The 22,506-nt window shown below is 43.0% G+C and overlaps 1 protein-coding gene across 2 annotated transcripts in view; it reads right to left on the reverse strand.

Annotated features, from left to right (window-relative positions):
* The window catches only part of usta (uronyl 2-sulfotransferase a), a 96,806-nt gene extending 74,653 nt beyond the window's left edge, over positions 1-22,153 (reverse strand). The window contains exon 1 of one of the 2 annotated variants that reach the window (XM_033647831.2): positions 21,507-22,153. In XM_033647831.2, coding sequence (XP_033503722.1) covers positions 21,507-21,738 — 232 coding nt within the window. In that variant the 5' untranslated portion in view covers positions 21,739-22,153. The remainder of the gene's footprint in view (positions 1-21,506) is intronic. The other variant, XM_033647832.2, reaches the window with a different exon arrangement.
* Positions 22,154-22,506: the final 353 nt, after the last annotated feature.

Here is a 22,506-nt window from a genome sequence, read left to right on the forward strand (position 1 = left end):
TCCACCTGTTTCCCTAAGAAGCATTTAATATTCCGAAGCACAGACGTCAACCGGGATGCATGAACTCCTCGAAAGCTGGTTTTAGCGATGTGGCTTTCCATCTCTGTGGGGCAACGCAGCTGGGAAAGCTGGGAATTGTTTTGTGGGAGGAATAACCCACATGGGCCCAGTTTCTGCTGGTCCCTCAACTCCTTTATTTAGACCACTGGGATCCTTTACTCTTATAAATAGACAGGCAGAGAGTCATACACCACAGTCTATATTAACATATGTTAGTCACACATATGTGACTGAGCGATGTGTGCCTCTGCATTAATGAATGAGACCATTGATGCTAGGCACAGGTCGGAGGTTTTCTGCTACTGTACTATGAGTACCTTTATTCACTTTAGGCAAGCATCATTTTGAAATACTTTTACTTTATTTAGGTTTCCAATTTTCATTTTAAAGGTTAACTGTGGTATTTTCCAACCTGGACCCTATTTGTCCAGTACTGAGTGAGAGTGCTGCAGCATATCCACTCAGAGCAAGTATGTGTCGTTAATTTTACGTCCACTAGAATTGCTTGTTTTTGCCACTGACAGGCTCAGATTGTTATTCTAAGTGTCTGACAACATTATGGAAAGGATCCCTACAGAGATAGACCTTTTCATTGAAGAGTAAGATCATTTTTGTTTCACCAGAAACAGCTCCGAAATCACCATCGCCAAACCCACCAGACTCCATTTAAAAAATAGTCATTTTATCACATCAAAACACACTTCATTCAAAGTAAACAGAAACAAAATAAAACTCGCAAAAATTGTCCTGGCTCGTCCTCCAACTGTTTCAACAATCTCCAGCTCTGGTTTGGTTGAAATAAATCCTTAATTTACCCAGTTAGATGTGACATATCTGGCTCTGTATATGCTTAAATTACTATTTATTTAAATGGAGTCTGGTGGCTTTGACAGTGGCGGATTTCTGGGCTGTTCCTTGGTAAACAAAAATTATCTTACTCTTCAAGGTCTATCTCTGTAGGGATCCTTTCAAAAATGTTGTCAGTAGGGTTGGGTTGGTATGAGAAAAAAAAAAAAAAAAAGGTCCAGTTTTTGTGAAAAACCGCATCATGTCCATAATACTGGATTTGGGGGAGCAATTGGCTCATTTAAAATAAAAAAACGACCATAGGACAACGGAGTGACAGTGACACTTTTTTTCTTTTATTCCTTACAAATAAATTTGCAGGTTTAGCTTACTCAATCAGTGCAAACAAGGATTGCCTCCTTTGTCTGGCATTCTTTGATTTCTTCAAGACTAAATTGTCCGCCATTATCGACTCCCCGTCACTGTCAAACAAACTCCAAGCTACAGTAGTACGGCGCATACGCACTCGCACCGCCTAGCTCAGTCCCCGCCCCTACCCCACCCCCCCTCTCTCTCCTGCTCGCTGTGCGCTTTGCGAAGAGGCAGACACAGGTGCTCACAGACTCAGGCATACTGTAAGTGGAGCGGACTCCGTCATGAATGTCCGCAGTCATTTGGGCTTCCATAGTCAAGCGCACTTCTGCGTTGTAGTTTCCTGTAAAATGTCCGTGAAAAATCCCCGCAATGTGAAAAATACATGCCGAGCAGTCTTTTGTGTGACACTGGTGCGCGGAGTGGAGTCCGTGCGGTCGTAAATTTTGAGCTTTGCGCGCACAGGGCTTGCAGATCTCAGCGGAGTCCGCTCTGCGTACGTTCCGCCCGGGTATGTTTTTGTAAAATGACGTATGCAGTCCGGTCGGTCTCAAAAAAAAAAAAAGAAGAAAAACCTGGTCTAAGACGGAGTACCGAACCAAATTGGTATTACCGAGAACCGACCCAACCCTAGTTGTCAGACGCTTACAATAATAATCTGAGCCTGTCAGTGGCAAAAACAAACACTTGAGACCATGGCTCTCACACGGAAACCAGTGGATTGCCCCCTCCGGGTTTGGAGAGAGTTACTGTCTCAAGTAAGGGAGTACAAGTATCTCAAGGTCTTGTTCACGAGTGAGGGTAGAATGGAGAGTGAGATGGATCAGCGGTTTGGTGCAGCGCCAGGCCATTGTAGTAATTTACTGTAATTTACGATTTACTGGTCCATCTATGTCCCAAACCTCACCTATGGTCATGAGCTCTGGGTAGTGACTGAAAGAATGAGATCACTGATATAAGCGGCCAGAGTAAATTTCCTCCGAAGGGTGGCTGGGTTCAGCCTTAGAGATAGGGTAAGGAGCTTGGACATCTGGAGGGAGCTCAGCGTAGAGCTTCCTTTGCCTCGAAAAGGGGTCAGTTGAGGTGGTTCGGGCATCTGATCAGGATGCCTCCTGGGCACCTCCTGTTAGAGGTGTTCCAGGCACGTCCCACTGGTAGGAGGCCCCAGGGCAGACCCAGAACACACTGGAGGGATTACATTTCTCATCTGGCCTGGGAACGCCTTGGGGTCCTCCAGGAGGAGCTGGAAAGTGTTGCTGGCGTGAGGGACATCTGGGGTGCTTTGTTTGGCCTGCTGCCATTGTGACCTGGCTCTAGATAAGCGGATAAAAATGGAATGGACACTGCAGCATTCTCACTCAATACTTCACCAGTGTCAAAAATTGTCATCCCCACTGGTCACATAGCCATGAAAACATGGGAAAATAGGTTGAAAAACACCAGAGTTACCCTTAAAGTTGCTTCATACAGACACTCTGCTACTCACTACATTTATCTGACAGCCACTGTAGAGTTTCTATATTGTGTCTACCAAGACTTTACTTACTAAATATGTAAGCTTTCCAATAAATAAATTGTTGTACAGACAAGTAGCTCCACTACAACTACAGCAACTAAATGCAGCTTAGATATTCATGCACTGGTAATAATATTACATATATAATGATAGACGAACTCTTGAAGCAGCCATGCTCCATAATGAGTGGTGCATTTTTAAGGTAGTGCATTTGTTTTGAGTACTACTTTCACAGTCGGTTTACTGAGCTTCAATTTCGTTTTGTGAAGTAAATATAACCAGAGTAAAATTAACAATGCCTCACTTTTCATGATCATGTCCACATGCTGCTCTATGAGGGCAGTGAATTGTGGTCATCGTAGTTCACTGGCATCACTTCAGCGCCGCATTCTTTAGTTTAACTACACCAACAGGAAACACCAGGCGTATAAATCCAACACGGTGCATCATAACACTAGAAATAAACAAAATTTACCGATTTTTTTCTCCTTCTTCTGCATGTCTTGTATGTTTACTACAAACTAAAGCACCCTCGGCTGCCGTCTGTGAGTGCAGGCTCCAGCAAAGCGTGGCCTTGAAGATGGAGCCTCTCTTTAATTTAGCAATGTGGGCTTACGCTACGCTAGCTGGTGGTCAGCGGTTCGCTCCAGCCCTTCAGAAACACCTCATTAGAACCGACCGGCTAATTATAGGCGGGCTGACACAGAGCTACATGCTAGAGCCACGATGCACAACAACTTGTTATGAAACGTATGAGAAGAGCAGGGGGAGAAAAGTTGTCGGGGTCATCTTGAGAGTCAAGGGCAGAGGAGACACTCGAATGGGGGAAGATAGATGATGATGGTTTCCGAGCTATGAGACGTGCTTTTTTGCTTTTGGATAGACGACGAAGAAAATTTGCAATAAACAGACTGGCTGATGGAAATGGATTGTAATGTTTCCTGATAGCTCCCAAAAGTCTTTTATCACTTCTTTTACTGTATTTTGAGACTATGTGTTCCCTTAATACACCAACAGTCATAAACAGACATTGTTTTTTCCTCTCAGACAGTGAAACAACAGTCACTTACACCAACAGATTACATAAATCTGCCAGGTATGTCTTGGCATCGTCCTTTACAGCAACTTTTAAAAGGACTGCAATCAGCACACATACCAAAGAAAGCAGTTGTACGAGCTCATACACACACTTCGAATCACTGGAGCGGTGACACTTGTTTACACGTCGGTCGGCAAACTCTCCCTCACAGATAAAACACGCATAAACAATAAGCACATGCACATGAATGGGCACGCTGATGGGCGGAGGAAGATACAGGGGAGCTCGGAGAGACAGTGGTTTTGAAATCCTGCGGTTGAGTATGTAATGGAACTGCATGTAGTGATTAGAGACACAAACCTTCCAGCTGGCACCACCACACAGCCAATGCACCCAGTGGCATGGCTCTGTGTGTGTATGTGTGTGTGTTTGTGTCATACACGTCCACTGCAGTGTGTAGGACAGCACAGAGGCTGCATCTGTTCGCTCCGAGTGTGCTCTCCAGGAAAGAATTTTACTCAGAGTTTTTTTTTTGCAGACTTCCAGGAGAGGAAACACAAGGAGAGAAAAAGAAGACGGCGTGGTGAGAGGAGAGATACACGGCAGGAGGATGTAGAGGGGGGAACGGGGCGAAGGAACAGATGGGGATGGAAAAAGAGGGAGCGATGCAGAAGGAGAGAGAAAAGGGAGGCTGGGTAAATAGTGGGCGAGAGCGTGGCAACTCTTGGGGTGAGAACTTGTGGTAAGGAATTAGAACAGCTTTCGGCAGAGTGATGGATGGATTTACAGGACAGGCAGGTCCAAATTGGCACAAACGCAGCCCAGTCCGAAGCCAGACTGGTGCAGCAGGAAGGTGCTGGTGGGCCAAGAGGCAGGCAAGTTGCTCTGGGCCAGGCCAGTGGAAACACTACACAACCAGGATCTGGGCCAGTGAACCAGGCCAGACAACTGATGGCTTTTCAAGGGGCGTAGAAACACTGTGTTTAAGAATCAGCCCCAAACTATAGAGTTACCTGTTTATGTGAGGTCCTAACATGACCTTTGAACTCTTGTTAAAAGTCTGAACAGACACTTGTTTACTGTGGTGGGTTACATTCCTGAACCTCTCGGTCGCAAAGTAACTAAGGTGAAGCGTTTAAATTTGAGTCCATCACTCTCCCTTTCAAAACACACACGAGTCAAATGCAACCCATCACTCTCAAGCCATGTAATTAACACCACTAACCACGCCTGCTGACTCCTCTGCTGAACCAATCCCCTGCTGAGAATAAGGAGTTTTGACCAGACAGTAAAGAGAACTCCTTCTTGGAAGCGGGGCGTTTGTATGTCTTTGGATAAAGACTTTGTTAACTTTGGACTGTGTTGCTTTCACTCAAGATGTCTCCTCAAAACATCTGGAAAATGTGGTTTCTCCAACAGACCAGAACATTTGTACAGGGTTATGGTTGCAGCTTAGAGCTGCAGCGCTACAGTGCGTCTTGGTTGCGGGTTTAGCAGCCCAAGAATCTGTTGTTTGGAGTGTAAACAAGAAGAGAAAGAGATCTGGGTATTGAAAAGTTCGTAAGTGTGACAGTTGATGGCAGGATGTGGATTTTAGCACTAACCCTCACTGCTTTTCTTCTTTGTGTGATGTGCCGTCAGTCACTTTTTTGCGCTGCTGTCTTCACATGAGAAGGTAAAGTGTGTAAAAAAGATGGATGCTAAGAAAGACACAGAGAAGAGTGGTGGGAGACAAAGGTGGGTCTCAGAGAAGGAGAGCACATTTTGAGACAGAGGTGCGAGATTTGGCCGAGGTGAGGTTTGCTTTCCACGGGTGACGACCACATTCCATGTCAACATTTCAAAAATGCCTTTCAGGCCATCCTCAAAGCGTCCGCCCCCTCCTTTTTACCATCAATACATGAATCTATCTTAGCTCAGAACAGGGTGTCTACAGGTATCAGACAATTAGATTTGATGCTTTTAAAGACCTGTTCTAATTAAAATTTAGGACAGATCTTTGGACAAATCCTGTTTTACTTATTTGAGCATTGCAGTCAAGAAGTATATATGTGGTCTTTATGTAGGAATATGGTTATTAGACTGAGTTAAGTCAATCTACATTTTGCCAACAGGTGAGTGCAAATATTTGAAGTAAAATGATAGTGTTATAGTTTTTTTTTTTGTTGTTTTTTTTTTTAAGATTTGTAACATTAGATATGTGGATTTTACAAAGAAAAGATTCACTCGTTTTCAAAAAAAGAAATTAAAAAATGGATAAATGAAATTAAATCCAATGTTCCTAGTAGTAGTTGTCTGTCTCCCACTCAAAAATGACATTCAGAACAAGAACAAGTATTCAATGAATAAAGACAGCAGAGTAAATTAAACGTTAGCATGGTTAGATGGAGCATTTAGCTTGTCCACTGAATACATCCAAATAAAAAATTCTTTCACAATCAACATTCACATTTATTCTGCATCATGTTTCTGGTCTCTTAAAAAATCTAAGTCCTATATTCACTCTTCTTTTGGCCTCATTTTGGTCTCCTCCAACTCCTCCAAGTGAGAGAAAAAACTCACTCTTTAGCTGCTAAATGTTCCACTACACTTGCTAGTTGCTAATTACGTCTGTCTCCCACTTGGTGCTAAGAAGATATCGTACGCCTGGTTTATCAGAACTGCAAAAAACAGGGCTGTCGAAGTTAACGTGTGCGAGATCGCCTCCAAAGATATCCACACTCTGGGCCTCTTTATATCTATACAACGCAGACATCACAAGAGTCCACCGGTTACAGTAACACCTGGGATCCACTGGCATTTTTTGTGTCCGCCGTGACGCTTATGCCTATTCATTTCCTATGGATCGCGTCAAACCATTGCTAACGTCCCTGCAAAGCATTTTTGGTAGGCGGCGCGGCCGTTTGAGCAGCTCCAGCACGTCCAAAAGTTGAGCGCAACTCAACTTTATGCCAATTAACCCGTCAGACGCGAGGACACTATCCAATGGGGAGCAAGCTCGGTGGTGGTCTGTCGTGACGTTTCGTTTACTTTCCCTCTCTGGAACAACGTGGCAATGGAAGATAAGCTAATCGTAGCAGTGGCGAGAGCTTTCCTATAGTAGCCGCGTCCATCTGTATTTCCACATATTTCTGGGCTCCGCCTCCAAAGCGTCCTTTTCAGGGTAGGTGTGGTGTCCGGCAACGATTCTTGGTGACGCCAGCGGATCCCAGGCGTAAGACCTCACAAATTTAAATTTAAAACTGGTTGTTATACCATTGAATTTAAGACATTTTAACACTTTTTAATGACCTGTAGACACCCTGCAGAAAAGAAATTCTAGAGCAAAACTACATCTATTCTCTAAGGACAGTTGCCATAGTACTCCACCTGCAAGCAGGGACAGGAACTGCGATAACAGTATTAAGATGTCATGTCTCTGTGATATGGAATGCAGAGCAAAATGCCATAGGGATTTAAAAGAGCTGGGAGTTTCCTCCATCATAAAATTAATAAAAGAGAGACAAAAAGTAAGAACTCTATCATTTATCTATATCATATTCGACTATAAAGGGAGTTTAAAACCAAGATTATGGATTGCATTATGGAAAGTTGGCAGCCGAGTGTGCGCTTTTTTGCAAATCCACATCCAAACCCTGTCAGTGTTAACAGATTGTACTGTCTCTGGTGTCAGCAAGCAATAAAACGGTAATAAGAACTATAAGTCAGCTGTACAGGTACTACTTCAGTCTCAGTTACAGAGTTCTGACGTTCAGAGGCAGAAATAAAGACCTGTTGCGTAAGGCTTTGTTTGTACGGGGGGGTGGGAGGGCTTACAAGACAGCTTTCCTCTTTATTTAGCTTGGCCTCCAGATATGTGGCGTGGCTCTGTAAAAACTATCTTCCTCTAAACAAAAATAAATGCATTCTTTCTAGCTTGTGTGAAGAGTGGGTTTCTTGTAAAAATCCTAAAGTTGGAGTGTAAAACACAGAGCAGCTCTTAGACTAAACAAAGGAAAATGCTGCAGCGCAATGAAATAAAAATGGAATGTATAAAGTCATTTCTTGCAGGAGCAGTATATTTCGAATGAAACGATTCAAACTTTTATGTGAGCTGAGCAGCAGCTGAGAGAGCAGGAATGTGAGTCTTGAGTCTAATTGGTCTTTCGTCAATGTGAGTCAAGCTCTGTTTCATCTAAGATCAACTAGGATTTCTTTAAAGGCATCTAACTGTGTTTGTACGCACGCACTAACACACAATCACTGTACGCGAAATCACACACATTTACAGGGTCTTTCATATTTTATGTTCAAGGCTTTGGGGGCAAACAGAAGATGAAAGACCCCCATAATCATAAAGGCAGACGTCTGTAGAAAATGATCATCTGTGTTTTGGTATCGCTTTACAAAAAGGTAACTTTTGATGTCTTTGAAGTCCCCACACCTGACATTGCCCTCAGGTCTCAGTCATGGTGTCTGGAGAAGTGACATTTAGCAACTGTGCAAACTGTTGATTTCTATAACTGAAAACAACAAAGGAGCTCGTATTCAATGAATAAAGACTGTAGAATAAATTAAACGTTAGCATGGTTAGATGGAGCATTTAGCTTGTCCACTGAATATATCCGAATAAGACATTATTTTACAATCAACATTAGCATTTATTTAGCGTCATGTTTCTGGTCACTTGAAGTCCTATATTCACTCTTCTATAAGCCTCATTTTGGTCTCCACCATCTCCTGAGCGAAAAATCTTACTCTTTAGCTGCTAAAAGTTCCACTACATTCATCAGCTAGTTGCTAATTATATCTGTCTCCCACTTGGTGCTAAGAAGGTATCGTATGCCAGGTTTATCAGAACTAATAATCTTGAGGGTTCATCACTATAAGCAGTGCCGACGCCCAGCACATTTGGCGTCCTAGGAAAGCCTGTGACCTCAACTACCTTAATTTCAAAAGACATAAGCATATAGTTCATGTTAAAACTTGCTTAGCTTAGTTTTAGCTAGACCATAGTTGCGAGAAAACAGCCAAATCAAAACTAGTTGTAATGTCTCTCGGTAACGTCTCTTTGTGTTTCTCAACTTTTCGACAGTCACTAAGTTAAAACAATGGGTTTTAGATTTTGGACCTCTGATTTCGAATGATCTGGCTCTGGACATATTTTGCCTATTTTAAACTATTAAGCCTACAAGACAGCTGAGCCTAGCTGTCTTAGCTTGGCTGTATACTGGCCCCAAGTGGCTGACATATCCACATCAGTATCAAAGATTTTAGACATTTTATTATCTGAACTGGTTCAGGTTGTTGAACTTTATGTCGGGAGAGACTGCAGGTACCTCAAAAGAACAAAAACAAATTCATGACTTGACTTCTTTGTCTGCTCATGTTGGATTGGGGTCAAACTGGAAGCTACAATGACTCACTGTCGTGACTTGAGGTACAAGTGACATTAATTAAAAGACAGGATGGGCTGGGGCTAGCTGGCTAGCATGCTAATCTCAATAGATATCTGCAACACAGATGTCTTTGACATGAGACTCAGCACTGTGAAGAGATATATTTTATTCTTCATATCTTAAGTACTTGTGTTATACATTGTAGCATAATGCACATTTTTATTTCTATTTCTATTTTATTACTTTATATTTACATACTTTTGTTTCATAGTCTTATTCTAACATCGGAGCGACTGCAAGGAATCACAATTTCCCCTTGGGGATCAATAAGGTATTTCTGATTCTGATTCTGAAAACAGTTACTTCTTCACATTTTGTTACTAATAGTTCATTTAAAACAAATGTTTAACTAATATTCAGGCCATATCTTGCGCATTGCACCTTTAAAGAATAATGACATACTCTAATATATAAAATTAATTTTGCAAATAGCTTCAGTTTCTAGAAAACAGCTGAAAAACTGTCTTTCTCATTCTGTTCAGCTGAATTCAAAAAGGGAATGGGCTATATAAAACTTTAAAGTGTAGGCAATACATTTCCCCAAACCAGCACATAGTGGTTTTAACAACATGGGTTGGGCATTGCCGCTCTATCTGCCCCGCTGTATATTTAAAGCTGCTATTTTAAACCACTATATATTTTTTTCATTGCCATGAAATGAGGCTAGCAGACAGCTGCGGTAAACTTACTCAGAATAAAGATAGGCAGAGTTCCTTGAACAAGGTATGTCGCTGACCACCGGGCAACATGTTTCCCCTTAACAAGTCCCATAACAACCAATTACTTGGCTTTAGGCTGTCCGTTCGCCACCCTGGACCCTGATGAAAAGAGTCAGACTCCAGTTGTTGAATCAAATTGGAAAATAATTGCTTGACTTCGGTGACCGCACCGACCTGCTGTTTGATGACAAGTGTATATGTGGCCAGCGGAAAGGAAACAAGGGCTCGACATGTTGGGTGTTCTGTGGCAATAAACAGAGGAATTTAGAGAGTTTACTCGGCAAAGTAAACAAAGAAAATTCCCAAATAGGCTAACGACACCAGGGCACAAAGATATGAGGAAGGGCAAAACTGATCCAAAAAACAACAGCACTCACAAAGCAGACTGCAATTATTCTGTTTCTAATTCTGTCATGAAAGGACCTGGATTCAGATTAGAGGTCTCAATCCCTCTGGACGAACAGAACGGAGCTGATTAAAGCGGAGCATTCAGTTTATATGTAATCGGACACCTAATTTTCCTCACAGGACCTCTATTTATCCTGGCACTAATCTTTTAAATTATGGGATATACGTAGTCGTCTCCTTATAAGCATCAGCCAGGGTACCACCCAGTGGCTGTGGGCCCTGAGCCACCCACCCGTTCATGCACCACCACAGGAGCTGACATAAAAGTCACCACAACCAGTCATCATCAATGTCTTGGCAACCCCTTAAAAAACAGCACAAGGTTCCTAAAAACAACCCCCTTCTGAGCTGATGTGTGTTCTTGACTACACAGAGTACAAAAGGCTGAAATAAACAGACTCGAGCTCTGGGCTGTGTGGAACATCATACCTCACTTTTACATCATAAAGTCGGGCTATAAAAGCTTCTAAAGGAATACTTTGACATTATGGGAATACACTTGCTCACTAACTTGGCAAAAGTTGAGAAGATTAGTACCGTGCTCACGTCTTTGCATTAAAGGAACGGTTGAGAGTTTGGGGAATACACTAAGGCTATCAGACTGCAGGCAAATCAGATTTCTGAAATCAGATTTTTAAGACAGGCTGTCTGCACTGTTATGAAGTGATCAGATCAGTTTTGTGCATCTATACATCTCTAACCTATCCGCATGGGTTGCTGTGGTAACGATGTAGGTGTCAATAACTCTATCTACACTGGTGAGGCAGCTTTCCAGTGCGGAGGCATGAAATATGAAGGTCCATCATTTTGCCCTCCGAACAATCACACTGTCAGATTTATTTGGCATCTGTCCATTGATCGTTTTTCTCCATGTTTTCCTCCATAGCACTCTGCTAGTAGCAGCATGGACTCTGCACTGCACTTCCATCACTCTGGATTTCATGACGTCGTTATGTGTCGCATTGTGAGTGACACAAAAGACACTTTGAAATCCAATTTGAGAGGCTAGAGCATCCAGGCTGAGACACATCTGTTGTTTTTTTTTCCCATCCAGACGTTCTGAAATCAATCCGGATACAATCTAGATATGCCTGAAATGTGGATTTGGCAGTCTGCAAAGGCTTCGTCACTTTCTCTGCAGAACGTGATAAAATTGAAACAACACTTACATCTTTGCATTAAAGTTCTGCATTTAGGGAAATTAGGGCTGCCCTCTAACAGTCGACCAGACCTTTGTCGACCAGAAAGGTCAAAAGTCGGCAAGATTTTATTGGTTGCTTGGTTGCAGAAAAAAAAGACGTGAAACTCTATTAGGAGCTGCACCTTGTCAAAATAAATCAAAACCTATATGACTGGACCATGTGGGAATTTAATTTGAAAGGACAGACACAGGAAGTGGCCACGCTCAGCGTTAATTTACAGGGCTGGTGCCTGAGGTTATTTTCCACAGGCTAGTTAATAACGTGTCGGGCAGGAAATCCAAAGTGTGGGATCATTTTGAGAAGGTGAAGGACAAACCTAAGGTGATATGTAAACTCATCTTCACTGGTCGACTACAAACATGACGAATCATCTGAAACATAGTCTGAGTGGGCGGAAGTTCGCTGCAGAGATCAGCCTCTCATTGGGCGGAACGAGCCACCCGCTGAAGTCCCGCCCTACCACCTCCGGTTGTGTAGCAGTTTTCAACCGTTTTCAACAATTCCTTTACTAACTTTTGCGGTGTTTGATCTTGCGGGGATGTAGCCATTTTTCTGCCATGGTTTGCGTCCTGTAGGCGATATTTTTGTGGGTGTGTTACACCAAAACCTGTTTTCCCCCGGCAATATTTTTGCAAGCGCACCGTTGCTGTGGCACCGCCCAGAACGATTGTGATTGGTTGAAAGAAGTACAAGCAGCCGGGGCGTTTTTTTCTCCAATCTCAAAGTGAGAGTCGGCCCAGCCAGACCTTTCTTTTCTTGAGAAAGGTCTGGTGAGCGAGACTATCTGAAACATGGAAGTAGCTACATGCCCATTAGCCACTTAGCACAATCATTACTGCTTTGCCGACAGCGTCATTAACAGGCGGCTCGCTCAGTGTGTGACGTGCACTTGTAGATAAAATATAGACCTATATTAATGAAGGTTCATTAGTACGGTTTTGTATTTCTCTGTAATGTAGCACAGTGTTAACAATGTTACTGATACTATTCTTTCTCACACCTTCAACTCAAACCATTGTGTTGCCCCACCCAAAATATATCATTTAATAGTTAAATTAATATCATGAACATGCAGGCGACTAGTCGACTAATGGTCCTAAATGAAGACTATTGGTCAACTAGGAAAATTCTTAGTCTGGGGCACCCCTACGGGAAATAAACTTGGTTGCTCTCTGGAGAGTTCAATAAGAGGACGGATACCGCTCATATCTGCCGGTTCAATATAAAGCTACAGCTTAGTATAAAGAAACACTTAGCCTGGCTCAATCCACAGTTCAAAAATATGCCTACAAGCAGAAAAGATTCAATATTAATACAATGTACCTCAGTTTTCAAACCATTTTCAGTTTTGATTAAAAGATAAGGATATTTATATAACTGAGGATAAATCAGCAAAATAAATAACATCGTTTTGTTAGTCTGACTGTCAAAGAATTAGTCTTTTGCAGATTAAGAAATGAGACTTTACAGATACTAAAAACAAATTCTTGAACTATCATTTAAAAGTGAATTATTGTGTATTTAACTGAACACACCCCAACTTTGCAGAGCACACGCTTCTCTGTCTGACTGTGTACATGTCTTAATTTGATCCTCCAGTAGCACAGCACACACGTCTAGTCACAAACCATCAGCCACAAATTTATCTAAGATTCCTCTTGGGTTATAACCATCATTGCTCAGCAAGCCTTGAACAGCAGTTGCAGTTTAACAGCGTTGGTGCATTGGTAATTTTTTTTCCATCTGCTCTCGTTTCGTGTGGTGAAAACAAATGCACTAATGGAGGATAATTACCCTGTGTTGTTTTAGTGTTTGCCCGTCTCTCTGGAGAGGGCAATAGCAGCCTCTCAGGCATGGAGATGCTAATTGGTAATGCTAATTGCTTCTATTATGTAATCACAGGGTCAACATGAAGCTATTTTTTCAAACAATTTCATATTGCAATAACCCAGAAAACGAGGAATGCATAAGATCATCATTCATCATAAAGAAAATATGCTAATCCATTCACCGCAAGAGCTTGTAACAATCATAAAATATTAATCTAACATTCATTTCTCTTTTTGTTTTGCTTTAAATCCCCTAATTAAAATCAGAGCACCATGACTCTTTCTTTGGTTTCAATTCAAGTAAAACTATTATCCCTTTATTGACCCCTAAACCCAATTAACAAGCTGGCATGCACGTTAGAAAGCAGGTAAATAAACAGAGCATGGCTAGCCTCTGCATAGCAGGGAGGACTGCTTGTTTTACCAACCCAGAGGGAATTACAAGCCGTCTGATTGTTTTGGCATTTAGGCTGGATGTGACGCCAGTTAGGAGTTGTTTTGGGGTCTGTCGGAGGCAATGCTCAGTTTTCCTTGACACTTCCATGCGGACTAACGCAATGTAGGTGGAGGGAACACAGACGAAGTAGGCCAAGCTGTCCTGCCTTCACCTCCTAATGAGCTTCGTCAGCTGGAGGTGTTGGATGGATGCAAAATATTATTCTATCTTCACCCCCGAAGCGTGAGATTATCTTGGAGCTGCAGCCTTTAGAATTAACTATAAATGAGTGTTTGTGCTTTGGTTTGCCACCTCTGCTCAAACACAGCACATGTAAATAACCAAAATGAAAAGGAGCGAGGGAATAAATGGGCAGTTTAAGTATTTTTCCACATGACCAACTTCACCCCAGAGTCCTGACTGGTACACACCTGGCAACCTTGTTAAAAATGCAGAGTGACAGCTTGACCAGTGCCGCCTGATTTCCATTTTACTTGACACTCGGGTAAATTGCCTTAAAGCATGGACTGTGTCACTTTGGTCCAAGGGTCGCCGCACTACATTTGTCAGTTTGAAGAACAAAATATGACTAGATGAAATAAAGACCTCGTTTTTTAATATCCTCTAACAGGAAGCGGGCGTACTGGTGTGAATGGAGTGGCGAGTTTGCTCCAAAAATCACACTTACATGTCTGGCTCGCTCAACAAAGCTCTTTTGCATATGTGTAGTGTGTGTGTCAGTTTCCTTGCTACGTTAACTGCAGGTCTGTGTGCACATGCATAAAATACGCATGTGACTAAATATGCTTTAATCCCATTTAAGCAAATGAGGGCAGCAGGTCAGTGGAACAGGTTTGTGACTTAAAAGTCTGGGAAAGTGAATAAGAACCATTCTCTCCTCATGGTTACTATTGTGATCTTGTATAGGAGGGCATTACAGATACATGTTTAAAAAGATATGACGATATAATCCTGTGAGACGGTGTTGAATATAATTTTTGTGCAGGGATACCAGGGCAAAGTCTTAGTTAAAGTTTGCTTATTCTACATGTGTTGGATGATCGACATCGTCTGCTCTGTTAGGCAACACACACAAACACGTAACGTTGATATGAAAGCCCACATAATCAAGATTATGTCAGCGCATCTCTTACAACACCAGAGTGTTTCCACTTCAGGAAATGTTTATCTACCGTAATAAATGATAACAGATTATATTAGTGTTGCATTTCCTGCACACTGGTTTCTACATAGTGTTCACAAAGTTCATGACACTACAAGTATGTTGCATTGAATGAACTCTACACCATGTGGTTTCTATGACTGCAATGGCACAAAACATAGGAAATTATAGACATAATTCAGTGTGACCTATTTCAGAACTTTGACATTTTGATGAGAATCTAAAAATAGAATTGTGTGCATTCAAGCTTTACTGTACGACATGCTTATTTGTACTGATGGTCCCGCCAGCAGGTCTAGCAGTGTCAAAGAGTTAAAGGTTCTGTGTACAACATTCACAACATTACTATGGTACAGTAGCAAACAAGTATTTGCTACGTAAATATATAGAGGGCTGCAAGGGTGACGTTTATTTATAGGTCAACCCGCAAGTTAACATCACCCCTGACAAAAACTAAATGGAATTTCTTCATTGGATTATGGTTTATTGTAGAAAATAAACTCTGGGGCAAACAAAACTTGATGATGCACATTTTTTTCGGCAAGATAATCCTTACAAATGAACATCAGTTTTATTAGTTTTGGAACAATTCGTCTGAAGAAAGGTATTCACACATGTCTCAGATGCAGCTGAGTTGGAAAATATCACGAGTCTCACATGAGAACACTTTTGACGAAGGTCCAGGAGGACCGACACGTTAGTGTTACTAATTAATTGTGAAACTGAGCAAGAGCAGTGTGCCAGATTTTCTGTGCAAAGACTCAAATTATTTTTGGAGCATAAATGGAATCCCCATAAGTCATAAACTAAGAATAGGCTATCAACAGACTAAATCACTGTCACATGACTTTATTGTCACCACCACAACGAGGCTGTAAAGCTAAAAAACGTCTTAGTCTCATCAAGTCACCTGCTGGCAACAACTTTTTTTAAGACATGTAAAGCCTTCAAAATTCACGAGTGGGATGTTTACCGACATATTTTATGTCTTAGAACAAATGTGAAAGTCTCTTAAGCTTGTCTTAACCAAGCTTCAGGCATCTAACCACAAAACACATTCACCTCAAGGCAAGGAAACCGGGAAGGCTAGGCTAAAATGCTAACTTACTTCTGGGTTTTAGCACTCATTCCTACTGCACTCTATTAAGGAGCAATGGCCAGAGAATGTCACACTCTCTCTGTGTGTTGTAATCCGAGCTTCTCTTATTGGTTGTTTGTTGTTGTAGACAAACTGGCTGCACGTGCATGTTAGTGCAAGTGAGACCTGTTTGTGTATCTGGCTAGCTAATTGCTGCTGCTCTGCATTGCACTCATACTGCTGATATTGATGCCATTGTCACAAAATGAAGTGCCCCCCCCCTTCTGTTATTGGCTCTGTCAGCACTGTTGCTATTGTTAGCACTGCTCATATTGTTAGCATCGTTAGGGTGTTTTTACGCCTGCCCTGTTTTGTTGGTTCAGTCGAACTCATGTTTGTTTGCCCCCTAAGTGCAGTTCATTTGGGCAGGTGTGAACACAGCAATCACACTCAGGTGCGCACCAAAACAACCGGACCAAGACCTTCTTGAAGAGGTGGTCTCAGTCTGGTTACAAACAAACTCTGGTGCGGTTCGTTTGTGGTGAGAACGTGTTCCGACCTGGATCTGAACCAACTGCAGTCACATGACACATTGTTTGGGTTAAACATGAGCATGTTACAGTCCTGAAGGATTATTAATGTGCACCTCCTCCTGTACTGCCTTAATATGCACATTCAGCACATCCAATGCATCAAAACATTGTTTTCTAGTTGGAGCCGCGCCTCGTTTTCAAACTGTATGGTTTGACTAAAATGAACAATGACAGCAATATAGTCCACGATGAGCAGCGCTAAAATCAACCTGCGTAGTTGTCCCTCCATTGTGACATTAGAAAGTGTCACATTTATCTTGCAAGTGTACTCTTCTTCAATGCTTTGTTTACTTCCTGGATTTTTCCCGCATTGAAATTTCTGACCAATCAAGAGCAGCTTTCTCACACAAGGCATTTGATCTCGTCCACTTGAAAATGCTGCCGTGAGAACACAAACCAACTCTAGGCAATTACACAACTGTGTAACAAAATGAGTCCCTGATTCAGACCAAAGCAAGACAACTCTAGGTCTGAAAGCACCCTTAGCTGTTAACTTGAATCAGACTCTGAATCATAAATACACCCATAGTGTTGCATAGAGCCTCTTTAAGATCAAAGACGTCAGTCTCTATCCAATCAAAACTCCTAATTAGCAAAGTATAACACCCACTGTTTGTACTGTGTGTATGTTTGAGTCTGTCTGTCAGAGGTCAGGTACAGCATGAGTGAAGCACACTGTGTTTGTATTGTCTACATGGAGCTGGAGGTTCCTTGGCCCTCTCACAGTAGTCATCCTTTCACTTTCGCTCTCCGCATCACTTCCCTCTGCGACTTCTCTCTCTTGTTCTTTATATACATATGAAGTGTATTTAGAAGCACTACTTCTACCAAGTGGTCACCAGCCAAGCTAAACTTTATTTGAATTCACTTAAACACTTTGCTTTCACCCACTTCCTGGCCAGCACTGCTGCGAATGTGACAGAAACTGGAGGGAGGAGAGATATCCTGAAGCTTCTTCTGTGTCCACACATACCTGTCTAATCCCCGACACCGCCCCGCAGTCTGCGACTCCAACACTTTGCTCGCCAGTTTCTGGCAAGTTGAATTAATGTTTGTGAGTGTTTTAAGGTTACAGAGTTCTTTTGAGATGCAGAGTGATGTTTAGCCAGAGAGACACCAAGCTTGTTCAGTGTTTATGATTTACTGTCGAGGGACAGGGAACTGTAACAACACACAAACACAGAGGAAGACCTGTGTACTTAAGAGTCCTTAAAAGTACACTACATTTGTTTCCTTGGAAGGATTCACGAGGACTGAGCGCACCGTGTATGCTGACTAATCCTTAAAGATCCATCTCAATAACTGGAAGATTTGAGAGAGCAGAGACAGATCCTCTGTGTTTTGCTTTTTCGGCTCCAAGGAGCTACAAGAGGATGGCGTGCAATATCAAAAAGCAGCAAAACTCATATTCCCATAAGCGCATTCACATTCCCTGAGATCATGACACTGCTGAAAGTCAACTAGTATTTGAAATGTCACTGCAGAGATATATGGTGCGTGCGAATAAGCAGAGAGAGCCAAACACAGGCTTCAAACTCTGGCAGGTTCAGGTCTTTGCTAAACTATGACAGAAATATGAGAGAGAATCGGTCGCTTCTATGAAACGAGTCCAAAACTGACAACTAATCATTTAATTCAGTCATTTAGCTTCACACTGGTGTTTCCCTGACCTGTGAACAGTCAGGTCGGCCCACAGAGGCGAAACGAGCTGTCCACCTTTCTAAGAATTTAATCATGTTTCAGTCAGAGCCCTTCCAGCTCAGCCGAACGTCAGGGGAATCACTGCTACACAGCCAGGCGTGATTGTGCATTCACACATGAAGACACACACCTTCCAAGACAGAGACATCACTCAAATTGAGGCCTTTTGGCAAAGTAGCCGCATCGGTCGAGGTGATGTCAGTATGTATGTGTGCGAGACAGAGATTAAGAAAGTGTGAGAAAGGGCCCATGACAGGCTGTCGGTCCACGTCTGAAAGGTCTGCACGTTTTAGTAGCTGCAGCTATACGTTGAGTGACACCCTCAAACACCAACCTCCACGCCGGTCCAGACAAAACAGGGTCTGTTCCCTCTACAGTGCGTCCAACTGGGAGCAACACACTCGCACAAAATCGACCTACTATTCTCTTTCCCATACACACCCACGTTCATGTACCCCACCAGGAATCCTCACCTTCATCTCGGCACAGTACAGCCAAAAGTAACACGAGTCAGCTTTAGGTAAATAAATCGGCCAATCACTGGATGCTTGTAGGAGGCTGCTGGCCTGCCCGTCACCACATACAGTGCACATACATTGGCGGATTAGTAATGCTGAATATCCTCTTTATTTTCTCATTAGCTCCAGTTGGTGGGGTAAGAAGTTTCCTCTACACTGTGTGCTGGAGTCCTGACTCATCCAGTGAGCTGCTCCATGCATCGATCTACGGTACGACACTCAGACAGAAGACGTAGATTGACGACTGAGAGAGACACAAAGAGGAAACTGTGGAACATTAGGTTCTGTGCCAACCTTTCTCCGAAATCATTCTGCCACCACTCTTAAGGAATATTCCCTCCTTTCTTCCAGTTTTTAATTCTCTCCTTTAAATGCTCGAGACTGAAGCCTATCAATCCATCAACTTCTCCCCGTCCTTCCCCATAAATCTATCTTGAAAACCCCATTACTGAAATCCCGCTTATCAATTACTTCAACACAGTGCCACTGTCTTTCAGCTCGCAGCCATCTGATTCTGGAACAAAGCCTTTTCTCCCTGCCCCGGCATCGTAATGAGCGGAGACGATTACTCATCCAGACCCCAGCGGAGGTGCTACAGTGTGTTTGTGTCACTGTTACATAAGAAACCCCCCCCCCCCTTTCCCTGAGGTTGATAGAGTATAGAAGAGTCAGAGTGTTTGACAGGCCCTCGGGGTCCCTGTGCAGAGCTGCAGCGAGGATCACGTCATGCAGGTGGGCCTAGTCATTCTCTAACAGAGGGATTCCTCAGCCTCGTGGTCCATGTGCGTTTAAGCGCTGGTGGATTATGACGGTGCAGATAATATATTTGTTTCTGTCTGTTTGCTGGTGTGAGTCTGTGCTTATAGTACACACATCTGCTTCATCCTGTCCCTGTGTGATAAAGTGTTTGAGATTCAGCTGATAAGTGTGTGTGTGTGTGTGTGTTCAGGTTATACAGCATTCTCAGAAGCAGGGTGCTCCTTAGTGAGAAAGTGAGCGTAATAGACATAACAGCTGTACGACTGTGCGCGCATTAGCTTTGTGCATTTACTCTCTAAACTGAAATTTGCTCGCTTCGATTGCTGCAATTTCTGAATCACATTTAGGAGGCAAACTTTCATCTGATTGAATTTTGCCTCAGTGTGTGCAGTGTACATAGAGTCTGCTTGGGCAATCAAGTCACATTTTCGAAGGCAGTATTAACACTCTCCATATAACTCTATAAAACTGGCTTTTAATTCGGTTATTGGATGGCATTTGACAGATGTGTCTCATGTGCTGCACAAACTACACGTTGAAAGCATCTTGAGTTTTTGTTTTGCAACACTGGACCAAATCAAAATCATTTCTTGACAGCTGCAGCGTGCAGGCATGTGTGTATGTGTGTGCACATGCATGTGCCATGTGTGTCTACAGGAAACCAATCTGACCCACGGGATTAGTGGCTGACTTGGTGAGTGACTCTTATTCTGTTCCAGATGTTTATCACGTCATAAAGGCCCCGAGTCCTCTGCGAGGAATAGGTAGGAACACAACCTCCTTTCAACACACAGACACACACGCTTCCCCAGCTGCAGCCCAACTTGTGGCACTGACAGACACGGCTGATAAGAAGTCACCTCTGTGTGTGTGTGGAGAGTATCAGCTGCTCTTAAGTCACTGGAGCAAAAATAAACACACAAGCAGACTTCCTTTTTGGACTTTTGATACATCTCAACCAAAACCCTGACGTCCATGCAGATGCAGCCACACATGGACTCTCTTTTTCTCTCATCCTCTTTCCTCTTGTAATGACACCAATAAAGCAGTGCCAGTCTTATCTAAAGAAAAACTCATTCCCCTCAGGGCACACTATCTCAAATCAGAAACCTATCTCTCTGCTATGAAAACAGCTGGCAACATCTACCTTATAACAACCAGCTCCACATGCGTCTCACTGTCTCGATTATAGAAGCACAGAGCCTGACACACAGCACGCTTGAGCCGTCTCAAAACACCAGCATGCATTTAGTTTTTCAGGAACACTATCGCGCTTGTTCCACCGGTGCCAGTCGTGCGTAATGAGCGCCGTGTGGCTGGAGCGCACCAGCTGGCTGTGCAAGAAGAGGTGTCAGTCATCATCCGCGTACAGTATGAATCTTTACAGTTGCTGTGAGTGTTCCTGTTACCATAATAGATCCCAATCTCGCTCCGGCAAGTCAGAACTGATCTTCAGATGGTGCACAGGGGAGCGCATTCCTCGGGATTTTGGGGTCTTAATATGTTGAATTTTAAACTATGATATTTTTAAATCAGTTGTGCACGTTTAAATGTCAGAACAGGCTCTTACTAAAATGTGTCAGTGACTTCACATGGAGCTATTTTGAAGGTTTAAATATTATGAATGATCAGAGGAGGTCAAGATAACTCCTCTGAGGTGAAAGAGGACGCATTGGGTGATACCATAAAAGAGGAGTGAATGAGAGGTGCAAGCCCCCAGTAGTTCCCTTTTCATTTTTAGGATGAACTTTCCTTTACACGTCTAATCAAAGCAGGGCGTCTAGACGTGCACTGCAACTTCTATTCACAAGAATCTCTTTGATGATGACGCGCTTCGGCCAGCAGAGGAAAAAATGAAAAAGTTCTTACCGAGATACTGTCGGATGTCCAGCAGGATTTTAGGGGGTCCTCCGTTCAGCTGGTAAAAAAGGGAGCCGAAACAGAAGAGGAACAGCGTAGCCATGCAGAAACCATAACCTCGCAGGGAGAATCGCAGCGGTATAACAGAGAGTAAGCTGTACTTTCTGTTGTTTCGCTCTCTAACGTGGTTGGGAGTCTGGTTGTTGCTGTGAAGGGGACTGCCGCTGAAATTCTTCATCATCTCCTCCTCACAAAGCGCCGTGGAAAGTCACCCATCCGCCTGTGGAAAGTGAAACTTGTCGCTTCGGGAGCATTTAGAAGCGGACGGCCAGTTATTTTGGAGACGCGCAGGCACCCAGCCTCTCCTCCGCTGCCGCAGCCACGGGGTTGTTTTTTGCGCACAGCGGTTTCGGCTTCTGCTCGGTCCCTCTCGTTTGCGCTCGTTGGGTGAGTGCTCCTTCCTTCCGTCCTTCCAGCCGAGTTAAGGGTCCATCCTTCTGCTGCGAGTCTTTTTGGGTGTCAGATTACTGGACGTGGAAAGAGGAAAAACTTCCACCTCATACAGGATTTGGGTTGGATTGCAGTGCGTAAAAACAGCGTCACCCAGTGTTCAGGGAGGAGAGGGGCATTTACAGGCAGCCGGTGGGCTTTCATTGAGATGAGTTTGATTTGCAGCAGCCTCAGCAGAGACTGAGAGGACCTCCTCTCTCTGTGGAGAGAGTTTAAAACCTATTTTCATTTCAGTTGATATAAAAGAGTGGTGGCTTTATCCCTTACCACAGCCTTTACAATGTGATGATAGAGGTCGTTTGTAGTTTGTTAATGATTTTGAGATATGACACGGACATACCAATAGATAAAACATTCATACATAGAAACATCACAGTGATCTATTAACCCTGTAAAGTGCTTATTATCCAGAAAATGCAACACACAGCGTTACCACCACTGACATGGATATTTTGCCAGCAGCTGTGTATCAAAACAATGAGGTTAGTATGTTTAATGA

This window comes from Epinephelus lanceolatus, chromosome 13 (assembly GCF_041903045.1).
Source record: "Epinephelus lanceolatus isolate andai-2023 chromosome 13, ASM4190304v1, whole genome shotgun sequence".
Lineage (NCBI taxonomy): Eukaryota > Metazoa > Chordata > Actinopteri > Perciformes > Serranidae > Epinephelus > Epinephelus lanceolatus.